At 36.9% G+C, this 22438-nt stretch overlaps 1 protein-coding gene and 1 pseudogene across 1 annotated transcript; one reads left to right on the forward strand and one right to left on the reverse strand.

Annotated features, from left to right (window-relative positions):
- Positions 1–947: 947 nt before the first annotated feature.
- cenpo (centromere protein O) lies at positions 948–8341 on the reverse strand. The gene is made up of 6 exons (XM_051645834.1): positions 8188–8341; positions 7358–7506; positions 6763–6901; positions 6381–6649; positions 6068–6230; positions 948–4560 (listed from the first exon to the last, which is right to left on the reverse strand). The coding sequence occupies exons 1-6, from the start codon at positions 8216–8218 to the stop codon at positions 4451–4453; spliced, it is 861 nt and encodes a 286-aa protein (XP_051501794.1). The 5' UTR covers positions 8219–8341; the 3' UTR covers positions 948–4450.
- A 2028-nt stretch (positions 8342–10369) lies between these two features.
- LOC127410776 (sodium-dependent multivitamin transporter-like) lies at positions 10370–16152 on the forward strand (annotated as a pseudogene).
- Positions 16153–22438: the final 6286 nt, after the last annotated feature.

Genomic DNA, 22438 nt, shown 5'->3' on the forward strand with positions numbered 1-22438 from the left:
CACACTAGTGGCCAAACACCGGAAACAGGTAAGACAAGTGGGTAAGTAGGCAAGACCAAAACCGCAAGTGGGGGTATTGGGACAGGGACAGAACTTGTGTGTTCCTCCCTTCAATTTTTTATTTATTTATTTATTTTTTACCATGGCAACCAAGTTTCCACAAAAGCATTGGTACTATAGTAATACTGTGGTAAATCACCACTGTCATCCAAAAAGATGTACAAAATGACAAATAATATGAATACATTTATTATTATATTATTAAAATTATACTCACATTATATTTTCAAGTTAATAAAAAATAATTAATAAAAAATAATTTGTTATGTACAACTCTCTCTCTCTCTTTCTCTCTCTCTCTATAGATATATATATATATATAAATATATATACTGTATACACACACACACACACACAAGCTACACACAATCAAAATCTCAGGCTAGCTTTATTTCACTTTATTTCCTCACTGTTTAGAATCCAGGAGACCCTTTCGCTACACAAACAAATAATCATAGTAATTTCAAATGTAACCACAATTTTGGCTTCGGTACAATACCAGCCCTGGTACCTCGGTATCGATACTATAATCAACAAATAAAAAGCCTCAGATTTTTGATGAAATTACACAGAAAATGACTTGATTAAAAGAACTGCATAAAGTCTCACTGAGACAAATTATGCTTTTTCCATTAAAATTTTTCTGGATTCCATGTTAAATGTTTTAATTGAATATTACGATCAAATGTTTAATCAAATTGATACATACAGCTTAATTTATATATATATATATATATATATATATATATATATATATATATATATATATATATATATATATACACACACACACACACACACACACACACACACACACACACACACACACATATACATATTTTTATTGTATTTTTTTACAAAAAAAAATTATTTTATTTTTGGTCCAAAAAAATGCTGCACAACAGAGCTTCACAGTATTAAAGAAAACATTAATGAAGTGATATTTCTTACAGATGATGATAAAAATAATGATACAACCATTTAATATTATACAATTGTTATTATGAGTATTATTGCTACTTTTTGAATATACAATTTTTATACAGTAGTTATATTTTTCTGTCGATAATTTCACGCATAGAGCATTCATTTTAGCGGGATTTTTATTTTGATAGACCTTTGAGTTTTTCCTGTTTTTGACGGGTTAGTTATATCAAGCTTCCCATTAATGTTGCGATAACCCTGTCACGACTCTCGAGCATAAATCTCTGAGCTGCACCGGAGTTCATTTATGTGTTAACAGCTGTTTATACTCTAAACACACTGCATGAAAATTAAGCACAGTTAATGTGTGTGAAGCAAAGGACAGAACAGAGCGGCACCTCTCGTTTACTCTGTAGGGGGCAGCGCATGAGACTGTATATTGTTTAATTAAAGTACATCCTTCTGCTGTCTAATGATCACACTTGGCCATATCCAGAGTTTTTTATTTTATTTTCAAATTGTCATTGATTTCATCACAAAACTGTAATTTATCATTTTGCTAAGGATAGCATACTGTAATATGGTACCAAAATTAGCAACAAGATGATATCATACAGTTTTCATTTTTTAATTTTTTTGTTATCGCGATACTTCGTTAGTACCGGTAAACTGCGCAACCCTACATTCAAGTAACATTTGAGTTTTATTTCGGGGTCTCTTGAGACACAATGTATTTAGAAAATATTTCCTGTTGGCTTCCTAAAACAGTAGTGAAGTATCAATGTTAATTGTTTTTGCGTTATTAAAGGTGCACATACGTAGTCTTGGACTAACAGTGACACCTAGTGGCGTGGATGCAGCATCATTCAAACGCAATAGTTTTTATTACCGATGCCATCCTAGAAATTCACTATTCGTAGTCAGCCAGGACTAATTTAATCCCTGAGTGTCCAATAACAGGGCGGTTACTGAGATTAAGTGAGTAGTATTCGGCTGGTCATGTGATCCTAACATGGCAGCCCCCATGAGGGGACCCACTCCATGTAGAATAAAACAGCTTTTATAAGGTTCATGATATGACTGGAGTCTTCTCATGTGAGAATTATTATTATTTTTTTTTTATGTTTCAAAATTACAATTTATTTATTTGAAATAAATAAAATGAGGGAAAAAATTACTGAGTGTTCCTTTAAAAACTAAATTGGGTTTTGGGTCTTTCAGACCACAAACAACCATTTTTATGCAGTGCTATGCATTTCACTGTACTATAGGTTTAAAAAAAATTATAAAAGATTTGATGAACTAAAGAGCTGAAAGTTACAGCTCTACCCTGTTATAACCAACACAATAGTGGTCATGTGACTGGGTGGCTCTGAAATGTAATGCCCTGAAACCGGACAGAACTAAATACATTGTTTATATGTTCAAGTGTCATAGCAGCGGATTATTCGACTACAGGCTCTGCAAGACAAGAAACCATTGCAGTAGTTTGAGGTACAGTAAATTTACATGTATTATGTATATACACAGTATCCATATTTATGTGGATCTATGTGTATTTGTTAAATAAATTAGCCTTGAAACATACACTGGGGTCCAGAACACTGAGACCACTAGTAAAAATGCATCTCTTCTGCCTTCTTTCCTAATTAAGTAAATTTTTTCATAACAAACTACACTGAAAAAAATAAAATAAAAATAAATAAAAATGAGTTGGATTTACTTAAAATATATATGTAGCATTTTTGCATCACACTTTTTAAGTAAATTCAACTTATAGTCATTTTGTCAGCACAACTAGAAAACTTTTGTTAGATTTACACAAAATGTATCAGTTCATTCAACTCTATTTACTTGAAAAGGTATCGAGTAAATAAGATAAGATTGAACAACCAATAGCAAGTTGTTTCAAAGTAATATTTACATCATTGCTTCTTAATTTAATGGACTTTAAAGAAAATAATGACTAAGGTCAGTCATTAAACTTGATTCCCCAAAAAGTGCACGTTTAAAGCGGCACTTTAGCAACGCACATTCACATGCACAAGTAAAAATTACATGGATTGAACAGGATCCCACTTCACCAAAGGGAACAGTAATCACCCTAATGGTGACTTAACACGAAACATCAGTAATACTAAAAAGATCAGAAATCTCTATGAATTCTTAATAACAACTAATTAAATGCCCACATAAGTTCTTGTAGACCAAACAAACATGCTTAAATTAAGTACAAGAGCTAATGGATTTCCACACAACCTCAGTTCTCTACTTGATCCTGAGTTAGTCGTACTTAAAACCTTAATTTTAGGGATCTTTAAGCCAAAGAAGTTCAAAGAACTCACAATTATTCATTAAATTTATGTATTACTCTTAAGTTCACCTTAAAATGTATATTTTGTGTTGTACATATTAATACAAATTAAGTTTTAAATATGTACATTTCTGAGTAGAAGCTATTTCTATACGTTATGGTCGTTGAGCGTACTCAACCATTTTCAGTGTATGTATTTGCATAAATTAAGTGAAATGCTGAATTGAAAAATGTACATGAATTTCATGATCTCTTAGTATTTGCTATGTGTTTGTATTCATTTAACTTTTCTTTGTTTAACATTTTCCAAAATCCTAAAGCTTTGTTAATTTCCAAGATTTTAATTGTGGTTTCAGACTTTTGGACCCCATTGTACAGGTCTATTTTCGAAAATAAACAAGCCTTGAAATAAATCTGTATCTGTGTTCCATTTCATTTATTTGTTTAAAGGTAACATCTCAACATGACAACACAGTCAAACATTAAGAGACCCAAGTCATTCCTTCATACGGACGTAAGACTAATGAACCACAGAGAGGACGTCCATCTTCAGTGGAAATTACGCAACATCAGCGCCAAATACAGACTCAACCTCAGACTGCTGGAGCATGAGCGAGAGTTAGTGTTAAAGGAACACAAAAGACTTCTGCATTTAAGAGTTTGTGAACCGCATGCAACAATAAACAACACAATGAGGGCCATATCAGAGGTCAGGATGGCGAACAATGCTCACGAGATGCGGTTTTCAACATCTGCTCCAACTTTCAGAGCCCTATCTTCAGCGAAAACTTTTGAAGATGATACAGACCAGAGATTTGCTAAATCGGCAACATTGTTTGGCAAGCAAGATGACTCATTTCTATCTATAGAAAAATGTAAAGCTTCCAAAAGTGATCAGCTTTCCATTCTGCAACTGAAAGATCTGGCGTTGATTGACAGCATCTCTCAAAAAGAGCTCATGTATCAGGAAGCGTATTACCGCTGGTATAAAGAAAGACTCAAGCAACTTCAGAGAGAAAAACTACGACAGAAAATACAAAGTTTTCTTGAGACTATAGAACATATTTGAAAACATTGTGTCACCATTTTGACCTCTCTCAACTATGAGCCAAGGATATTATTTCTATTATGGTATTAATTTAGTCACGTTCTTTAAACAATGCTGCCCATCCTTCTCATTGTCAGTAGAGCGGTGTGCGCAGGAGACTCCAGAAGCAGCGACTGGTTTTTCTTCCATTGTGGAGATTCTGAAAGTGTTTTATCTATAATCATAAAAGTAAAGAAACACAAATTAAAGTTATTTCAATTTGCTGTTCAAATTTCCAGTCATAACTCTCTCACACCAACAATGTCAAAGCAACTCAAGCATTGAAACTTTTTTGTGTGAATTTTTGGCTTGAAAAGTGTGCTTGTGCTATATTTCTTTATAATAATGGCACTTTGATATTTTGCGATCTAATTCTATGACATTCATATATATTTTAATAGGGCTGTCACTCAATATGTCCCCTTTTCTCCCCAATTTGGAACGGCCAATTCGCGCTCTAAGTCCTCGTGGTGGCGTAGTGACTCGCCTCAATCCGGGTGGCGGAGGACGATTCTCAGTTGCCTCTGCATCTGAGACCGTCAATCTGTGCATCTTATCACATGGCTTGTTTTGCGTGTTACCGCAGAGACGTAGCACATGTGGAGGCTCACGCTATTCTCCACGGCATCCACGCACAACTCGCCACGTGCCCCACCGAGAGCGAGAACCACATTATAGCGATCACAAGGAGGTTAATCTGACATGACTCAACCCACCCTAGCAACTGGGCCAATTGCTTAGGAAGCCTGACTGGAGTCACTCAGCACGCCCCGGATTCGAACTTGTGACTCCAGTTGTGGTAGTCAGCGTTTACTTGATGAGCTACCCAGGCCCCCCCAATCTATTAAAATTTTTTATCAAATTAATTACATGATATGCTTACTAATTAATCGAATTAATTGCATATCAATATTTATAGGCCCCCAAATAAAGATAATTCAACATATAGTTATCAAAATAATTAAATATACATATATAATAACTCATAATTCAATTCAAAGACATTAGATTGTCATGGCAGACGAGTAAAGCATTGATTAGACGATTGGATTACAGCTAGTAAAATGCTAAATTTTGATGTCTGTAATTTGTTTTCACTAGTGGAATTACACTACATTATTTTCCAATTTCTTCCATGTTATTGTAACTAGTATAAAAGTGCCTGAAATACAAAATCGAACACGTTCAAATAAATTTATAGATATCAAACATTAGCATGTTCAGATGTAATTCAATCGTTGATATCAAGAATGGATGTTTGTACTAGTAACAATGTAATCATTCATTTAATATATATATATATTTAGCATTTTTCCTAGTAAGAATTAGTGATACTGTGTGTGTATTTGGAATTTCAACTAGTAAGAAATTAATTAGAGGGAGTGAATGACAGATCATTTTGCAGTTCTGCTAGTTAACATAGTTAGAGATATCAATAATTAGATTTTATATTCATTTCCATGAGTACTATAATTTTTGATATCAAGAATTAATGTTTTTACTAGTGCAAACCTAATTACTGATATAAAAAAAAATGTAGCATTTTCACTATAAGCATTATTTTAAATATATAATACTCGCACTGACTAAACGTGTTAAATCGACAGCGTTCATTTTTAAATGTGTCCAAATACTTTCTGGGGCCACTGTGAAATTACTCCAGTTCCTGTGATAAGCCGTACCTTCACTCTCAATGCGGACATGTGTAGGCAGACAGAGTGTGAGATCTTCATACTCCAGTGTGCACAGAACAGCCACAGGTGTCTCGCCTTGAGCTTTACACATTAGCACTAGAATATTACACAACTGATTGCTCTCCATCACCTCCACTGAACCAATGAGCTCCTGTTGCAAAGAGAAGACACCTCTGGAATAAACACGCTACACAACTGAAAAATCAAAAGCATTGTGAGACCATTGTGAGAGGTCTTAATGGAGCATGCAAACATTTGAAGCATTAAAAACAGGTAGAAATGGAGGAAACACAGGTTGAACCTTGATGAGCGTGATCTGCTGTCTGCGACCAGCTAAAGCATTGAGGTTTTGGCTGACGGTTTGCAGGAAACCTTTGAGGTCCTTCTGCAAGTTCTGTTTGGCAAAACTCTCGAGTGGGAAGGACCGGGGGATGTTATGACGAGAGATCTGCACGGTGCGCATCAGGTCCAGCTCCATGTTATACGTGTCCAAGTACACACCCTCAAAGGCCGTGTGAAAAGATACGCACACACTTTTCCCTTCTTTACTCTCCACCAAATCATAGCCACCTATGAAAGATAGCACAACTGATCAGGCCTAACATGTTATGCTGAGACTATCCTGATAAGTTCAAGTTACCATGAGTTCAATAACAACAATGAAATCTGCTATATAAAAATACCAGTTAAGTGATGGGCACGCTGAAGGTCTTTTAACTGCATTCGCCAAGCAGTTAACAAGGACTGTTGTAGTTCTACAAAGCCGGCAGCATCAACATCATCTTCTAAAGGGAGATCTTTGTTGATTTTATCTTTTAGGATCTGAAATACAGTGAAAATCACAATTATAAAGATTATAAGGAATAAAGAATTCCCAACAGGCCTGCCCCTCTAGAATTAAAATAAATGTTAACAACGCTTGTGCATGCAAAACTCGCCGCCATGATGTCAGGGTGTTTCTACACAGTTGCTAAGGTGTTCTGAGTGCTTTTAAAGCATTGCTATGTGGTTACTAGGGATGTCACATTGTGAGACTTGAGGACAGAACTGTTACTCTCAAAAGTGTAACTCAAAAAACCTATATTACAAACAGAAATGTTCACTACGTCTTAAGGGGTTATTAATTTCCATGACTTTCCCGAGCCTGGAAATCATCATTTCCAGATTCCCTGATATTCTCAAGTTATCCATGACTATAGAAAACACTACGAAAAACATGCAATATTTAGAGGCTAAATGTAACAAAGACTGTGTGGCTGAAGCTGTGGCTCTTCTCACCTTGATGGTGTGTGTCTGTTGTTTGAGTTTATCTCTTTTGGCTCTGAGGGTCATAGCTGTGACTTTAAGCATCTGTAACTTCTCTGACTGAAGATGGTCATGTTGCATCATGCCACTTCTTTCTAAAGCCATCAAATGACTCAGGACACCTTACAGGAGGTAAATAAACAAAAGTAACAGGGTATAATAGAAATGCAGGGTGTGAAAAAAATACCAGTCATAGGTTTGGATACACCTACTGTAATTCACTCTTAATTACTGACAATTTCCAAATTATAGAATAATGGTAAACTCATTAAAACTATTAAATAATGTGCATGGGAGTATGAAAATGATTAGAGTCAGGCCGTTAGATATTGTATAAAATAATAATTATTATTATTATTTTTCACTTCCCAAATTTGTGCACATCTAAATTTTGCTGTTGTTAAATTGTATTATGTATATCACCATTTATATTGGCCATACTACTCTCTAGATATCGGCATCAAAGACCTGTAGCGATCGACAAGAAATTATGTATAATAAAATTATACACAAATAATCTGTCTAGATTACATTTTTGCACACTCCTCCATTAAAAATAACTATATTTCAGTTTTGTAAAAAAATAAAAATTAATAAAAAATAAAAAAAATTAACAGACGGACTTTTTACACATTTTGAATACGCCTTTAGATACTTTTTTAATATTATGAGAAACATAAATTCAGTCAAGTGAGTCCAACCTTTTGACTCGCTTTGTGGATTAAAACAAAAGTGACACTCAATCTATTTCCCAAAATATATTACCCATCGATATAGTAACAGACTCACTCCCATAAACTTACCTTGTTCCCTGGGTTCTCTTTGGCTCTCCATCGCTCTTTGACTTTCACACGCGTATTTTCAAAAATGCGAGTTACTTTGTTTCTTCCTAAATTAAAACGCTTCAAAAAGTGGCGCGCTGTTTAATCATACACGGAAGCTCAAAACCAAAACAATCCGCTCTTGCGCATCAACACTGCGCGCTGTTTGCGCAGCCCGATAATCTGCGCTACTGAGTAACAGGGGCGGTTCTAGAGGGGGGCCCGGGGGAGCAATGGCCTCCTTGACAGAAGCCTGCCACCATGGCCCCTGATATTCATGTGTCGCCCCCCCCCTCACAGTTTTCTGCCTCCAATGACACACATGATGTCTGAAGCTCCATCTGGGAATATCTGAGCGACTCTTTTAAGTAAGAAAACCCATATGTCTACCAAACATCTGTGCATCTGTTGTGTTTTTGTTGTTTTTTTGTTGATCATTAACAGGGATAATTTGTAACAACATGTATGTTCTGTCAATTTATAATAAAGAAGTGAAATCGCACAAGCTAGGCTGTAGGATAACTTGCTAGATCAGTGAAAATATTTACCCAAATGTAAATCTAGTAATGCATTTACATGAAATGTGGTCTCGAGGCATAGATTTGGGGTAAAGTTGAAACTGAAAAACGATTGTAGCAACTCAGTTTTCAAACCAGTCACAACTGCCAGGAACTGTTAAGACTTGCTTTAGTGTCTGGCAGATCAGCCCCACCCCTAAATTAACCCTTTAGACCCCTACAAAAAAATTGTGGCTAGTGATGAGCTGTTGTGGTAGAGTCTTGACGCTCTGGACCTAGTTAGTTATTCAGAACAAATTGCAATTACTTAAATACACCTTTCCTATGATGAACATGTATTCAGTTACTGAGTTCAAAGTAATTTTGATATTTTTCTGGGGCTTAAAGGAATAGTTCACCCAAAAACGGAACTTCTGAATTCTCGCGTGAACACGCCAACGTGATGACGTCACACTACAGCAACGTGAGGCATTGAGTGTTTACAGGAAGCGATTTTTTAAAGTTAATAAAGTTTTAATTAGCGATTAGATTTCACACAAACGTATCGATTCACTTCGGAAGACATTACATGATCGGCTGGAGTCGTGTGGATTACTTTGATGCTGATTAAATATGCTTTTTGGACCATCAAAAATTGGTGTCCATTCACTTGCATTGGATGAAGCGAAACACCTGGGATACTTTCCTAAAAATCTTAAATCCTGTTCTGATGAAGAAAGAAGGCCTTATACTGTACATGTTGGATGGCCTGAGGGTGAGTAAATTATCAGCAAATTTTCATTTTTGGGTGAACTATTCCTTTAAATATAAAAATGTCATGTTGGATAACTGGACGGAGACAGTAAAAAACATCATGGTAACATTAAAAAAAATCTGAAATTCTTTGTAAAAGAAATTTTGATGGGATCAGATGGTAATACCATGGTATTATAAAATGTACCATGATACTGAATGACTACTAGATTCACATACCATGGTTTTTCCATGGTACTACCAGTACCTGTCCAAAAAACCATGATAGAACCAAGTCCGAAAATCATGATATTGCCATGGTACATACATGTCCAAAATAACATAGGAGCACCATTGTGTTTTTTTGTTAGTGGAAGTTTCATAATGTGAACATAATAACATAACACATACTGAATATACTATGTAAGAATAATGTACAGTCTCAGTTGGATATTATGGCAAAAGATTAGACCCCTGTCACCCAGAATGGTTTTGTTTTGAGATAATGAGTCTTACTGTACACTATTCCATTAATTACATGATTACTTGCCAAATAAGTAGATAAATGGAAATATTGATTTTGTGTTGTATTTTTTGAGACAAAAGAGACCATAGAGGTGTACAAGAGACATGAAACTAAGAAAGCTATGGAGGAAATGTAATTTACACCATTTAGCAGTCAGTATACAAATATATTTGCCTGCGATTGATCAGTCAGAGTAAAGTTGTTCAGAAAGCCATGCAATAACATGAAATTATGACCTAAAGTATTGACTTTAAGTAAAAGTTCACATAATGTTAATTCTAACTATATATGAAATGTTTTAGGTTGTCATGTCATAGGAGTCCATGTGGATGGCCATTACTATTGCCCTCACAAACTGTAGACTCTAATATCAGTCTGAACTCTCAGTATGGATCCCTCAGGCCACAAGTACTTCACTACATTTGATTATGTGATATTTGCTTTGCTGTTGGTGGAGTCTACGTCCATTGGTTTGTACTACGCGTTCACCAGAGGACGTCAGAGCACCAATGCGAGAGTTCCTGTTCGCCGACAGGAGTATGAAGTGCCTGTCTGTCTCTCATGGCCACCTTCCAGTCGGCCGTGGCCATCATCGGCATACCAACTGAGGTGTACCCCAACAGCACACAGTACTGGTTCATTGGCTGCTGTTATATTCTGGGTCTCCTGATTCCAGCACACATTTTCATTCCTCTGTTCTACAGACTGCACCTCACTAGTGTTTACCAGGTAAACACCCTTCCTAGTGCCAGTTAAAATGACTCAAACAAGTGATTATTTGCAATAACAAAGCACAGCATATGTGTCATATTTTTCTTTCCCAGTATTTGGAACTGCGTTTGAGTAAAGCTGTCCGCATATGTGGCAATGTAACATTTATTTTTCAAATGGTAAGTTATTTTCCACATGTAAACAATGTAACAAGGTTTTCATATTTGTTACATTAACTCTTACATTATGGTGCTATTGGAAGAGGTACTTTGTGGCTCTTTTTGCAGGTTATTTATATGGGAGTTGGCATCTACACATCTGCTCTTGCACTAAATGCAGGTATTGCTACAGAAACTTTCAAAGACACTTCATAAATACATTACGATACGATAAACGTAAATACGATTGGAACGTATTCTTATTCTGCATTACATGCCTGTCTCTAGTTACTGGGTTTCATTTGTGGGGAACAGTACTGGTGTTCATAAAAATGTAATTATTTGCTCCGCCTCTTTTCATCTGACTTCACCTAATGTCAGCCAAAATCCAAATAGTTTCACACGAAGAGTAGTCCTCTATAATTAACAGCAAACTTTCATTCAGATCAGCTTCTGGTATGAACGCCCACTTTTCAACATCTAATCAATTCCCAATGGATTAAATTAAATAAAAAAATATAATAAAATTAAAAAAAATCCCTGACTGAATATCATATTTTTGTTATTTCATGTTGACTTAACCTCTTGATTTTGTAATATTTGTGTTATTATTATGTTGGCTTGACAAAGCCAACACACTGTTATTCTACAGACATATAGTGCATCCCAAACCGCACACTTCTGCACTACTCCATGCCATTTTGTTATGTAAGTACTGCACATAGTGTGTTAACATTGAAGATGCAACAAAAGAAGTGTACTACGAGTACTAGAGGTAGACTGATATTAGAGCTGCTCAATTTTGGCAAAAATCATAATCACGATCATTTTGGTCAGTATTGAGATCACGATTATTTAACACTCGTTGACTTTGGAAACATCATGCATTTATTGAACTTTTAAAAATAATTGCCTTTTTAACAGTGGATTTCCTTGAATGTGAAATGTAAACTGCAATGGGTAGGGAAGGAGGCTATTGTCATATGATAATTATTTTATGCTACATATGGTAGTCAAATAAAGAAAAGCCTTCATCACCATCATTTACAGCAGGGGTGCTCACACTTCTATGGAATGAGATCTACTTTTTCATCATGTTATTGCAGCAAGATCTACCATGTACAATAAAGGCTATACATTATCACAATACCAAAATTTCAGTAGTCGGTAGTGAACGACGATTGACAATTCTCAATTCCAGCTTCAAAACCACAACAAATAAGAACACTAACTAGTATGTTAATTATGGAAGAATGGTTTCAAGTTCTTAAGTAATTTTTCAAGACTAGTAAACAGTCAGTAATAAAATAACAATAAAAAATAATAATAGAACATGAGAAACACTCCTCCAACCCCTAACATCCTGAAGGTGTGTACAAATTAAGAAAATTCAGTGCTTTTTTTAACAGTTTAAAAAAAATTAAAAATAATAATTCTCCCCAATTTGGAATGCCCAATTCCCAATGTGCTCTAAGTCCTTGTGGTGGTGTAGTGACTCGCCTCAATCCGGGTGTTGGAGGATGAATCTCAGTTGCCTCTGTGTCTGAGACCGTCAATCTGTGCATCTTATCACATGGCTTGTTGAGCGCGTTACTGTGGAGACCTAGCACGTGTGGAGGCTTCACTCTATTCACCGCGGCATCCATGTACAACTCACCACGTGCCCCACCAAGTGCAAGAACCACATTATAGCGACCACGAGGAGGTTACCCCATGTGACTCTACCCTCCCTAGCAACCAGGCCAGTTGGTTGCTTAGGAAGCCTGACTGGAGTCACTCAGCACACCCTGGATTTGAACTTGTGACTCCAGGTGTGGTAGTCAGCATCTTTACATGCTGAGCTACCCAGGCCCTCTAGCTTTAAAAGTTTTTAACAGCAGTAGGCTATCAAAGTCTTCAGTGCATGATATTCCAAATAATTTATAATATTTTATCCAAATCATCCAAAAATATCAGTCAAAGGAAACTTTCTTTTTTTTAGCAAGCCCTCTTATTTTAAAAATATTTTAAAACTCCATTTTGGTATTTAACAACCAGTTTTCACAATCCTATCAATTCCCAAATTTGTTTGACTTGGTAAAACGCCAGATTGCGGAAGTTAAACGGGTTGCGAATGTATTTTGTCATTTTAACTGCAATAATATTTACAGTTACCATAATCAACCCATTGGTGGTTTTAAATACATTGTAGGTTTTCTACTTTAATGTTACCTTTGTGCTGAGGCTCCAAGACATTTATCGAGTTTGAAACTCTGTTTGTTCAGCCTCAATCCAGACCCAACGGTGAGACACACCTTCAGGATGTTAGGGGTTGGAGGAGTGTTTCTCATGTTGTTTCTATATGGGGTGAACCAGGCACAGTGTCAGAGTTACCCCAGTTCTCATACGGAGAGAGAAGCCGTCATGTGAGTTCACATTAATAACACATAGACCCCAAAGTGTCTCAGGTGAGCTTTTGAGCAATACTACACCAGCTGTTGTTGTCACAAAACATAATCAGCTTTCTTTCAGGTCCTGATATATGGTGTTTCCCTGTCTTCAGGTTGCTTTAATGCTCAGTTGTGTTATGGGCCTGGTGATGTATGCTTGCTATGGGGACAGCAGCCCTTCAGATCAGCAGTACATCACATCCAAACATCAGGTTAGTAGTAATGAACTGGCACTGCTCCATTACTGACCACTTTTACAATGCTTTCATAGCAAAGGTGTAAATAGCACAATTCACAATATAGCACACCCGTAAGTACCTTTTTGGTACAGATGGTCTTGTACTTTGTTATGGACATGTTGCAAGACTTTCCTGTTCTGCCTGGCTTGTTTGTGGCATGTTTATTTAGTGCATCTCTAAGGTAACAACCACCTATTGTTATAGGGGTTATATCATAATTTTTTCATTATATATTTTTTTTCTCTGGGGTCCACTTATACTAATGTAAGTTGATTGTTTTTTTTGTTTTTGCAGCAACAGAATTCGAATTAAACGGGACTTTTCTTTCTTTCTTTTTTTTTTTTTTCTTTTTTGTTTTGTTGCTGTTCTGCCTTCAGGACATTTACTGTATGTAAACACTTTCTTTGCATATGAAATGAGAAACAGTTCTTTCTGTCGACTCCAGTATAGTTTTTAACTGCTCCGTCCTTCAATATTGGCATCATTGCAAAGCCGCATTACACTGTGGCAGGTTCACAAAACAATCCACACTGCAACGTGCTGCTCAACCTACTGTTAAGAACAGACGGATATAATTAAGGATCTTGTTAAAAATAAACGTCTAATGGATCTGCTGAGTTGCAGGTTCTACACACAGCCGGAAACATCAAAAGGTTTGACAGATTTCCCACATTTTAGTCATGCGATTAGTTCTTCTGGTGTTTTCAAGTATTAACATCTAGCCGATCAGCTTACTTTCAATAAATGCTCTTTTTCTCACTGGGGTGGAAGTTTCAAGTTCTGAAAGTTACAGTATACAGTATACTCTTATCTTAAAAGATATTTAATTCGATTCATGATATGACCCCTTTAAGACATTGATAACTGCTGGGTTTATTCTGTTTGGGAATCTTTCTTCCATGTGCCAATAGCATTGTAAGTACCATCCATTTATCCAGTGCATGTATATCACCCTGTTTACACCTGTTATTAACATGCATATTGGGTGATCCGATCACAAACGGTCAGATGAGACAGTTTAACGTTTTCACCTGGTATTAGAGGAATAGTTCACCCAAAAGTGAAAATTCTCTCATTTACTCACCCTCATGCCATTTCAGATGTCAATAACTTTATTTCTTCTGCTGAACACAAATGAAGATTTTTAGAAGAATATCTCAGCTCTGTAGGTCCATATAATGCAAGCGAATGGTGGCCAGAACTTAAAAAGCATGTAAAGGCAGCAAGTGGTTAAATCCATGTCTTCAGAAGTGATATGATAGACGTGGGTGAGTAACAGATCAATATTTAAGTCCCTTTTTATTTAAATTTTTCTCCTTGCCCAGTAGATGGCGATATTCATGAATAATGCGAATCACCAAAAAAAAAAAAAAAAAAATAGAAAAATGTGGAACTGATAGTGAAATGATATTGCTTCTGAAGGTATTAATTTAACCACTGGAGTCATATGGATTAATTTCATGCTGCCTTTGTGCTTTTGGAGCTTCAAATTTCTGGCCACCATTCACTTGCGTTGTATGGACCTACAGAGCTGAGATATTCTTCTAAAAATCTTCATATGTGTTCAGCAGAAGAAAGAAAGTCATACACATCTGAGATGGCACGAGGGTGAGTAAATGATGAGAGAATTTTCATTTTTGGGTGAACTATCCCTTTAACATGCCTCTCCTGTAACCATTTGTTACCGGATTTAGAAGGGAGTTCTTGTGCCACATATGTGTTTTTGACTGCCTCCAGATGTGGTTTGATTGGATCACAAAACATTTTCAACCCCGTTTTACAACTGTAGTTAGAGCTGTCCACTTGTGATCAGATCACTTAAAGAAGAATATTCTCACTTATAACACTCTGGGAGCTGTAACAGGACTCGTAGGCATTGGTGGCTTTTTGGCTCGGATGTCAAACCCCTCAGCCAAGTTCCTCCACTCAACTCCACCAACACAACACCAGCTGTCTCTGACATCATCACCATAACAGCTGCAATGCTGCCAATCAGAAAACCAGGTGAGTAGCAAATCAGTGCCTCCATGAATTGTTTTGGGCTGTTTTTCAGCAGAGCTTTAGGACTGCATAAGCTTTATTCTCTGTCATACATGTGGTACTGTGTGCTCAACTCCTGCACTGTGGTACTTATCGGACTCATCATTAGCTTTATTACAGGTGAGATCCTGACCTGACACTGTTTACAGTATTCATAATGCATAGGTCCTTACATCCCTCAAACTTAAACGCACTTTTAAACTCTTGGGCAAGGCTCTGTCGAGCCATCATCAACGTTTTTATTTCATAATGTGACGCTAGACTGAAAATTAGGCTGAAAACATAATGCTAAACCTGTATTTTTTAATTATAAGGCCCAACGAAGGGAAACGATGTGGCTTCTTCTACAAAAGCATACAAAGCCGAACTCTTGCTGCAGATCCCCTCCTTAGCACAAGGTAAGAGGGTTCTGAGGCTTTACAATGAAATGCATTATTACTTTGTGTTATTTTACTGTAGTAAACTGCTTCGAACAGATCACTGGTCATAAAGAAATAAACGGCAATGTAACAGGATACTGGGACACAGGAAGAGAGAGAAACATGTCTCCCATTAATTCCAATGTCTTATTTGAAGCACAAAACATCAGTCTAGAAAATGCAAAGAAAACAAGAATGCCATAACAGTGTTCAGGGTTAACCTGCAAACTAGCACTATATACTGTATATACTTTATTTTGTACATTGATTGTATCATTATTGCTGATTACAGACATGTAGATTTCAGTCCTACTGAAATTATTCAGAACAAACGTTTGTGCCTGGATGTACATTTTTACAATATACTGTCTGTTTTTGTCATGTTTGTATTCTTTTGTATTTGTCGTTATATATAAAACCAAAGAACATTTTTTACAACATGCACCAAAGTGTAATGCATGTAATGCAGAAGGACAAATCCAAAAGAGAATGTTATTTTAATCTGCTTTTCAAGGCATTTTTTCAAGGTGTGCATCACTGGCAGTTGATGGTATATATTCATTTAATGTCATTTTTCGACTTGTACCAAATTGGCTGATGCATGTGATTGCAGCAAATGAAGCTTTGTTAGATGTTTTGAAAAAGTTAAAAGTTTTGGTGAGTCCACCAGATTGGCAACCAAATCTAACGGCCTGCTTGAGCGCTAGTTTGGACGCAGACCTTTTGTTTTGTTAGTACATGAAAATTAAATGGAAATGGATTGTAACCTTTAGCTATATTGGTGTGAAAACCTGAATATAAAGGCCTCCTTAAATATAAATGGCTGTATATTCTACTTAAACAGAATCATCTGAAATCTCAGGATTTTGATGCAGGACTAACTCACCAATTAATGATTATTTACACTTTTCAAAGCAGTTATTAAATCCGGTCTTCCCACATTTGACCAGCAATTGTCACCAGTGTGCGGTGTTTTGAGGCGAGCTATTGTTTGGAAACGCAACTGCATTTACATACACACTCTTACACCAATTATGCTAAAAGGAATAGTTCACCCAAAAATGAAAATTCTCTCATCATTTACTCACCCTCATGCCATCCCAAATGTGTATGACTTTCATTCTTCTACAGAACACAAATGAAGATTTTTAGAAGAATATTTCAGCTGTGTAGCTGAATGCAAGAGAATGGGGTCCAAAACTTTAAAGCATCAAAAAGCACAGAAAGGCATAAAATTAATCCTTATACGACTCCAGCGGTTAAGTCCATGTCTTCAGAAGCGATGTGATAGACGTGGGCGAGAAACAGATCAATATTTAAAGCCTTTTTTTTCTATAAATTATCCTCCTGCCCAGTAGGTGGTGATATGCACGAAGAATGCAAATCGCCAAAAACAAAAGAAGAAGAATGTGAAAGTGAAAGAGCACAGTCAATAACTCAAAAAACAGATTGTGGTCGGCTCAAATAACATTTATCCTCATCGAAAGTGAACCTGTTATAATACTTTTTGACACTACACAACACTTGGGTGGCCAGATATTTTTGTGGCATGTTCTCTAGGCACAGAGATTACTGGGAGATTCTGGGTAATCCTGATAATTAATGCAAAAGATATGCAAATATATTTAGTCGTATTCACTGCAGGATACCAGACCTTTTAATTTGCTCTTCCTAATTAGTTTTTGACAAGTGATCATTCTTCAGTCTATTTTTAATATCTGTTTTGAAAATGCAGCTTTATTCAGTAAACAGGCAAAACATTTTTTTGTAAATATAAGCTATTTCTTTGCTAAATGTGTGTAGTAGGATCAGTTCTTTTAGGCAATGGAGGAGTCAGGAGACAACAAAGCAGTGCAGGCAAGTCTTCTATTTTCTGCCTTCAGGTTCTTGGATTTCTTTAATGCACTCAATTCACAACACTCAATAAGATAACAAAAACTTTGTCAATACACTCAGTTAGCGTTGAGTTTGTACTCTCAGGTCGCTCTCTCTCTCCCGAACTGATGCGCTGGTAGCTTTTAAGTCTCTCTCCACCATCACTATAACAAAAGACAGGGATTAGGGATATTTACAACCCAGGTGACGCCCCTTACCGCTCTCTCTCTCCCGCAGACAGACACACGACCATGCCCCCATCACTACAATGTGATTTACGTATCTGACTGTAATATTCTGGCAGTCCAAGGCTACAGTAAATCACCCATGTAATTACATCACAGAGAGCTTCATGCTGAATTAAGCTTCCAGCAACAATTTCTGGTCCAGTAAGGACGCCTACACCAGGAAGAGCCAAAAATAGGCAAAGAAGACCTTCTGAAAACTACATCATAGTGTAATTGAATTATGTTTTGTAGTTACATTTATTAGCAGTGTTTGCTAAGGCAAGCCTACTATTCCGCAACATTTGTGGTACAGATTAATGTGCTAATCAAAATAATAGATTTCATATGATTTGTAGCATGCCACGGTTAATGAGCCAATGCCCACGCCTGCCACGGTCAACGAGCTAACGCCCACGCCTGCCACGGTTAACGAGCTAACGCCCATGCCTGCCACGGTTAACGAGCCAGTTCTTGAAGCCTCGTCCATCCCAGAGCCAGCGTTGCAAGCCTCTTCCGTCCCAGAGCCTGTTCCAGCCCTAGAGGAATTTTTGGGGAGGGGCCCCACTATGGCTCCAGTGGTCTCTGAATTCCCTTCAACGGAGACCATTTTCTCCCCAGCCTCGGTGGTCCTGGAGCCTTCCTTCATTGAGCCTCCCACGGCTCCGCCTTCCGAGTCTCCCACAGCTGTGCTCCTGGCCGTCTGGAAGCGGAAGAGAAGGGCTGTTACTCCCCAGGCACTGCCCGTGCGCACAACCATGGAGGTCGTTCCCTTGTCACTGCCAGTCCCCATGACCACGGAGACTGTTCCCCTGTCACAGCCAATCCCTGAGACTTCCATGGCTCTGCCCTCTGAGACACTCCCTCCTGAACCCTGTCCAGCAGCCGCAGCCCAGAACTCTGTGGCCACCTCCCAGGTCTCCTGTCCCTGCCCTGAAGCCACTTCTCTGGCCATTGGCTCTGCACTGGTCTCCTGCTCCATATCCTGTCTTGCCAGGCCATGCCTCACCAAGCCAAATGCTGGCTCCGCCTTGGTCCCCTGATTTGCCCTGGTGTCTGGGTCCTTCGTTGGCTCCACCAATGTTTTCCAGTGCCCTCTGGCCCCCTGTGGTCTCTAGCCCCTTCTGGTCCCTTGTTTCCCTGCCACACAGCCCATGTCCACCCCTGCCCCAAGGTCCAGGTCCACCACTGCCTCCAGACCCGCCTTGGCTGATAGCTCCCTGTTGGAACTCTTGTCATGTTTTTGTTTTGTTGTGGGGCGTCGGGAGCCGCCCCTTGTATGGGGGAAATGTCACGTTTAAATGTGTTTTTGTTCATGTTTTCTTTTCATGTCTTATTTTGAAAATAGTTTACCTCCTGTTTCTGGTCGTGTGTTAGTCATGCGGTTTCCTGTTTTCCTCATGTTTTATGTGTATTGGTCTTTTTGGTTCTTAGTCTTGTCTTTTCATTGGTTCATGTTTTAGTCTTGTTATCTTGTTTATCAGTTCAGTTCTGTCATTGGTCCCTATGTTAGTTCAGTCTTGTCATTGGTGGTTTTGTTATCTTGTTAACCCTAGTCTATGTATTTAAGCCCTCATGTTTGCCTTTGTCCTTTTGTCGAGTGTTGTGATTGTATTATCCTGTAATGTTATGTCATAGTCTTTGTTTTCATTAGTCAAGTCATAGTTTGGTTCATGTTTAGGTTCTGTTTTGTTTCCTTCACGTTTTTTGGATACACTTAGTCAATAAACTGACCTTGGGTTCTCACTACATCGTCTTCACCTGCTCCTGTCTGCCTGTCCTGCTCTGCCTGCCTTAACGTTACATATATTATTTATTTATTGAGAAGAATATTTAATATTTCTTCAATTTTCATAACATGTCTTTGTTTTACATTTTTCAAAATCTAAATTAGATTTTCTAGAAAATTGGATTTTGAAAATAGCATTTTCAGTGTTGTTTTAAATTTGTGAAACCCAATCTGTATGTACTAACCAGACCAGAAAAACAATACAATGGGCCCTTCATATTGTCTTACTAAAATTGCCTTCATCCCTCCGATAAATTTGCCTTGTAAAATAGATGTATGTTATGATGTTAAGTTTTGCATGAATGACCTTCCAGGGGAATACTTGGAAAGCAAGAATTAGTTTGTACCAAAAAATCATCATATACAGTTTGTTACTTATCAAACACGTATTGTTTATTCTACATTTATTATGTAGAGTGGCCATAAAGTGTCACTATGAGTCACAAGCAGGGTTGGGAGGGTTACTTTTAAAATGTATTCCACTACAGATTACAGAATACATGCTGTAAAATGTAATTTGTAATGTATTCTGTTAGATTACTCAAGGTCAGTAATGTAATCTAAATACTTTGGATTACTTCTTCAGCACTGGTAGATTTTTTCACTTGTTTTGACTATAAAAACTCTGCCAGTACAGTAAGACAAAATACACATTAAAAATACATTCTCTGAAAAACCTAAATATCTTATGCAGTGTTGTTTCTAAAACAAGATAAATCAAACTGATCTTGTTTTAAGGATTTTCAGATATTTTTACAGGAAAACAATACAAAAATGATCAGAAATAAAATGTTTGCCCTAAGATCAAAAGTCTTGCTAGAAAAAAGAAATTATGATCTAACGTGAATTTTCTTGATAAAAAAATATGATTGTGCCTGGTAACGTGCATGTAAAATGGCTAGAAATAGCATTTTAGCTTAGCGTAAAGTTGACAATTTACACAAGGTTTATTTCTATTTCTTCTTCTCCAAACTTACTTCAAACGTACTTCTCTGTCTGCTCGTATGAATGTAACACATCATAAGAAAGTGTTTCACTGCTGTTCAAATGCACTTTGGATCACATCATTTATATGTATAAATGTTTTCCATCTGAAAGGACTAAATATTAAATGAAACAAATGACAATAAAATGCAAAGTAATCTCTTCAGTAATCAAAATACTTTTTGAATGTAACTGTATTCTAATTACCATTTATTTAAATTGTAACTGCAGTGGAATACAGTTACTTATATTTTGTAATTTAAATACGTAATCCTGTTACATGTATTCTATTAATCCCTAATCCTGGTCACAAGGCAATAATGTAGGGTTCATTTCATGAAAAATCATGAGGGGATGCAAAGCATGATGCAAATACGGCTTTGAGCACTTTTTTTTTTTTTTTTTAAGCTGATTGTATCTTGTTGTACTTTTTGCAATACATGAATGGACCTACTGTTTACAGAGTCTGTTTCCTTGAAGAATGTTTCCAGACCAACTGAACTGTAATTCTGATATTCTAACTAACATCTGACTTCTCATACATGCGGTGGATTATAAATGTCCGTTTTATAGAGTTGCATCACTCGCTTGCTGTGTAATCATGCAGTAAGGCCTTGTAGCTGAGCCTTTATCTGCATTCTCCCTGTAAACTACAACAAATATACTCTGTCTCTCTCTATAATATTGGTTAAAGAGATAATAATAGTTACAATTCTGTTTTCATTAATTGTCCGCCTTGTAGTTCCAAATCTGTATGACTTTCTTTTTTGGGGGACTAACTTTTTAAACTGATGATGTAGGATAGAATATAAGATATAATAATACATCTCTGTTGTTCAATGCATTGCGATATTGGGCCATCATCCATTAAGACGTCCTTATACATCACAATAGCAAAACACATTTTCTCTTCAACTTCATTGTGGCCAAAGAACCAGCCAAGCACCAAGGTAGAAAACAAGACCTGCAATAGAGTTTATTCAAATGACTAGATTAGAGCACGGCAAGATGGCCATGAGGAACAAATATTGCTTGTAAGCAAAATAAATGCAAATAATAAAGTTTATATTAGAGATACACTAAGATAAGCAATGTAATGTGGGTTTTGCAGGGCAAAAAAAAGTGTCTATTATGTCTAAATACAAATGTACATTCAAGTAGCTACACAAAGAGCGTGTTTACATGCACACCAATTCGCTGATAACTGTCAAAACAGACTACGTGAGAAACCTGTGTTTACATGAGATTAGAAATCATCAGATTATTCTCTGCTTTTGATGTCAAAACATGACATCACGTTTGCACACATTGGAGAAGCCGGTGAGAACAGCGGTAAAAGTGTTTACAAGCAAAATCGGGTAATCGACCTGTGTTGATCAGTTTATGCTTCAAATGTTTATGACTTTGATTTTTATGTCAATAAAGGAATGTTGTTTAAGGCATTTACATGACCACACGTGTTGTCGGCTTTCAAAGCACCATTTGTGTAAGAAAATGCATGTAAACGTACCCAAAAATGAGGACTGATTTCACAGTGCGATCAGAAACAGAAGGTTGACTTTTCTTTAGCTGAAATCGGTCTTTGCTTA

The sequence above is a fragment of the Myxocyprinus asiaticus genome, chromosome 20, assembly GCF_019703515.2.
Source record: "Myxocyprinus asiaticus isolate MX2 ecotype Aquarium Trade chromosome 20, UBuf_Myxa_2, whole genome shotgun sequence".
NCBI classification, from domain to species: domain Eukaryota; kingdom Metazoa; phylum Chordata; class Actinopteri; order Cypriniformes; family Catostomidae; genus Myxocyprinus; species Myxocyprinus asiaticus.

Coding starts and splice junctions, on each gene's coding strand:
- cenpo (XM_051645834.1), bottom strand. CDS start 8,218: ATGGAGAGCCAAAGAGAACCCAGGGAACAAG. Junction 6,231..6,380: donor AGCAGATCACGCTCATCAAG/GTTCAACCTGTG, acceptor TCTTTGCAACAG/GAGCTCATTGGTTCAGTGGA. Junction 4,561..6,067: donor TGTCCGCATTGAGAGTGAAG/GTACGGCTTATC, acceptor TTATGATTATAG/ATAAAACACTTTCAGAATCT.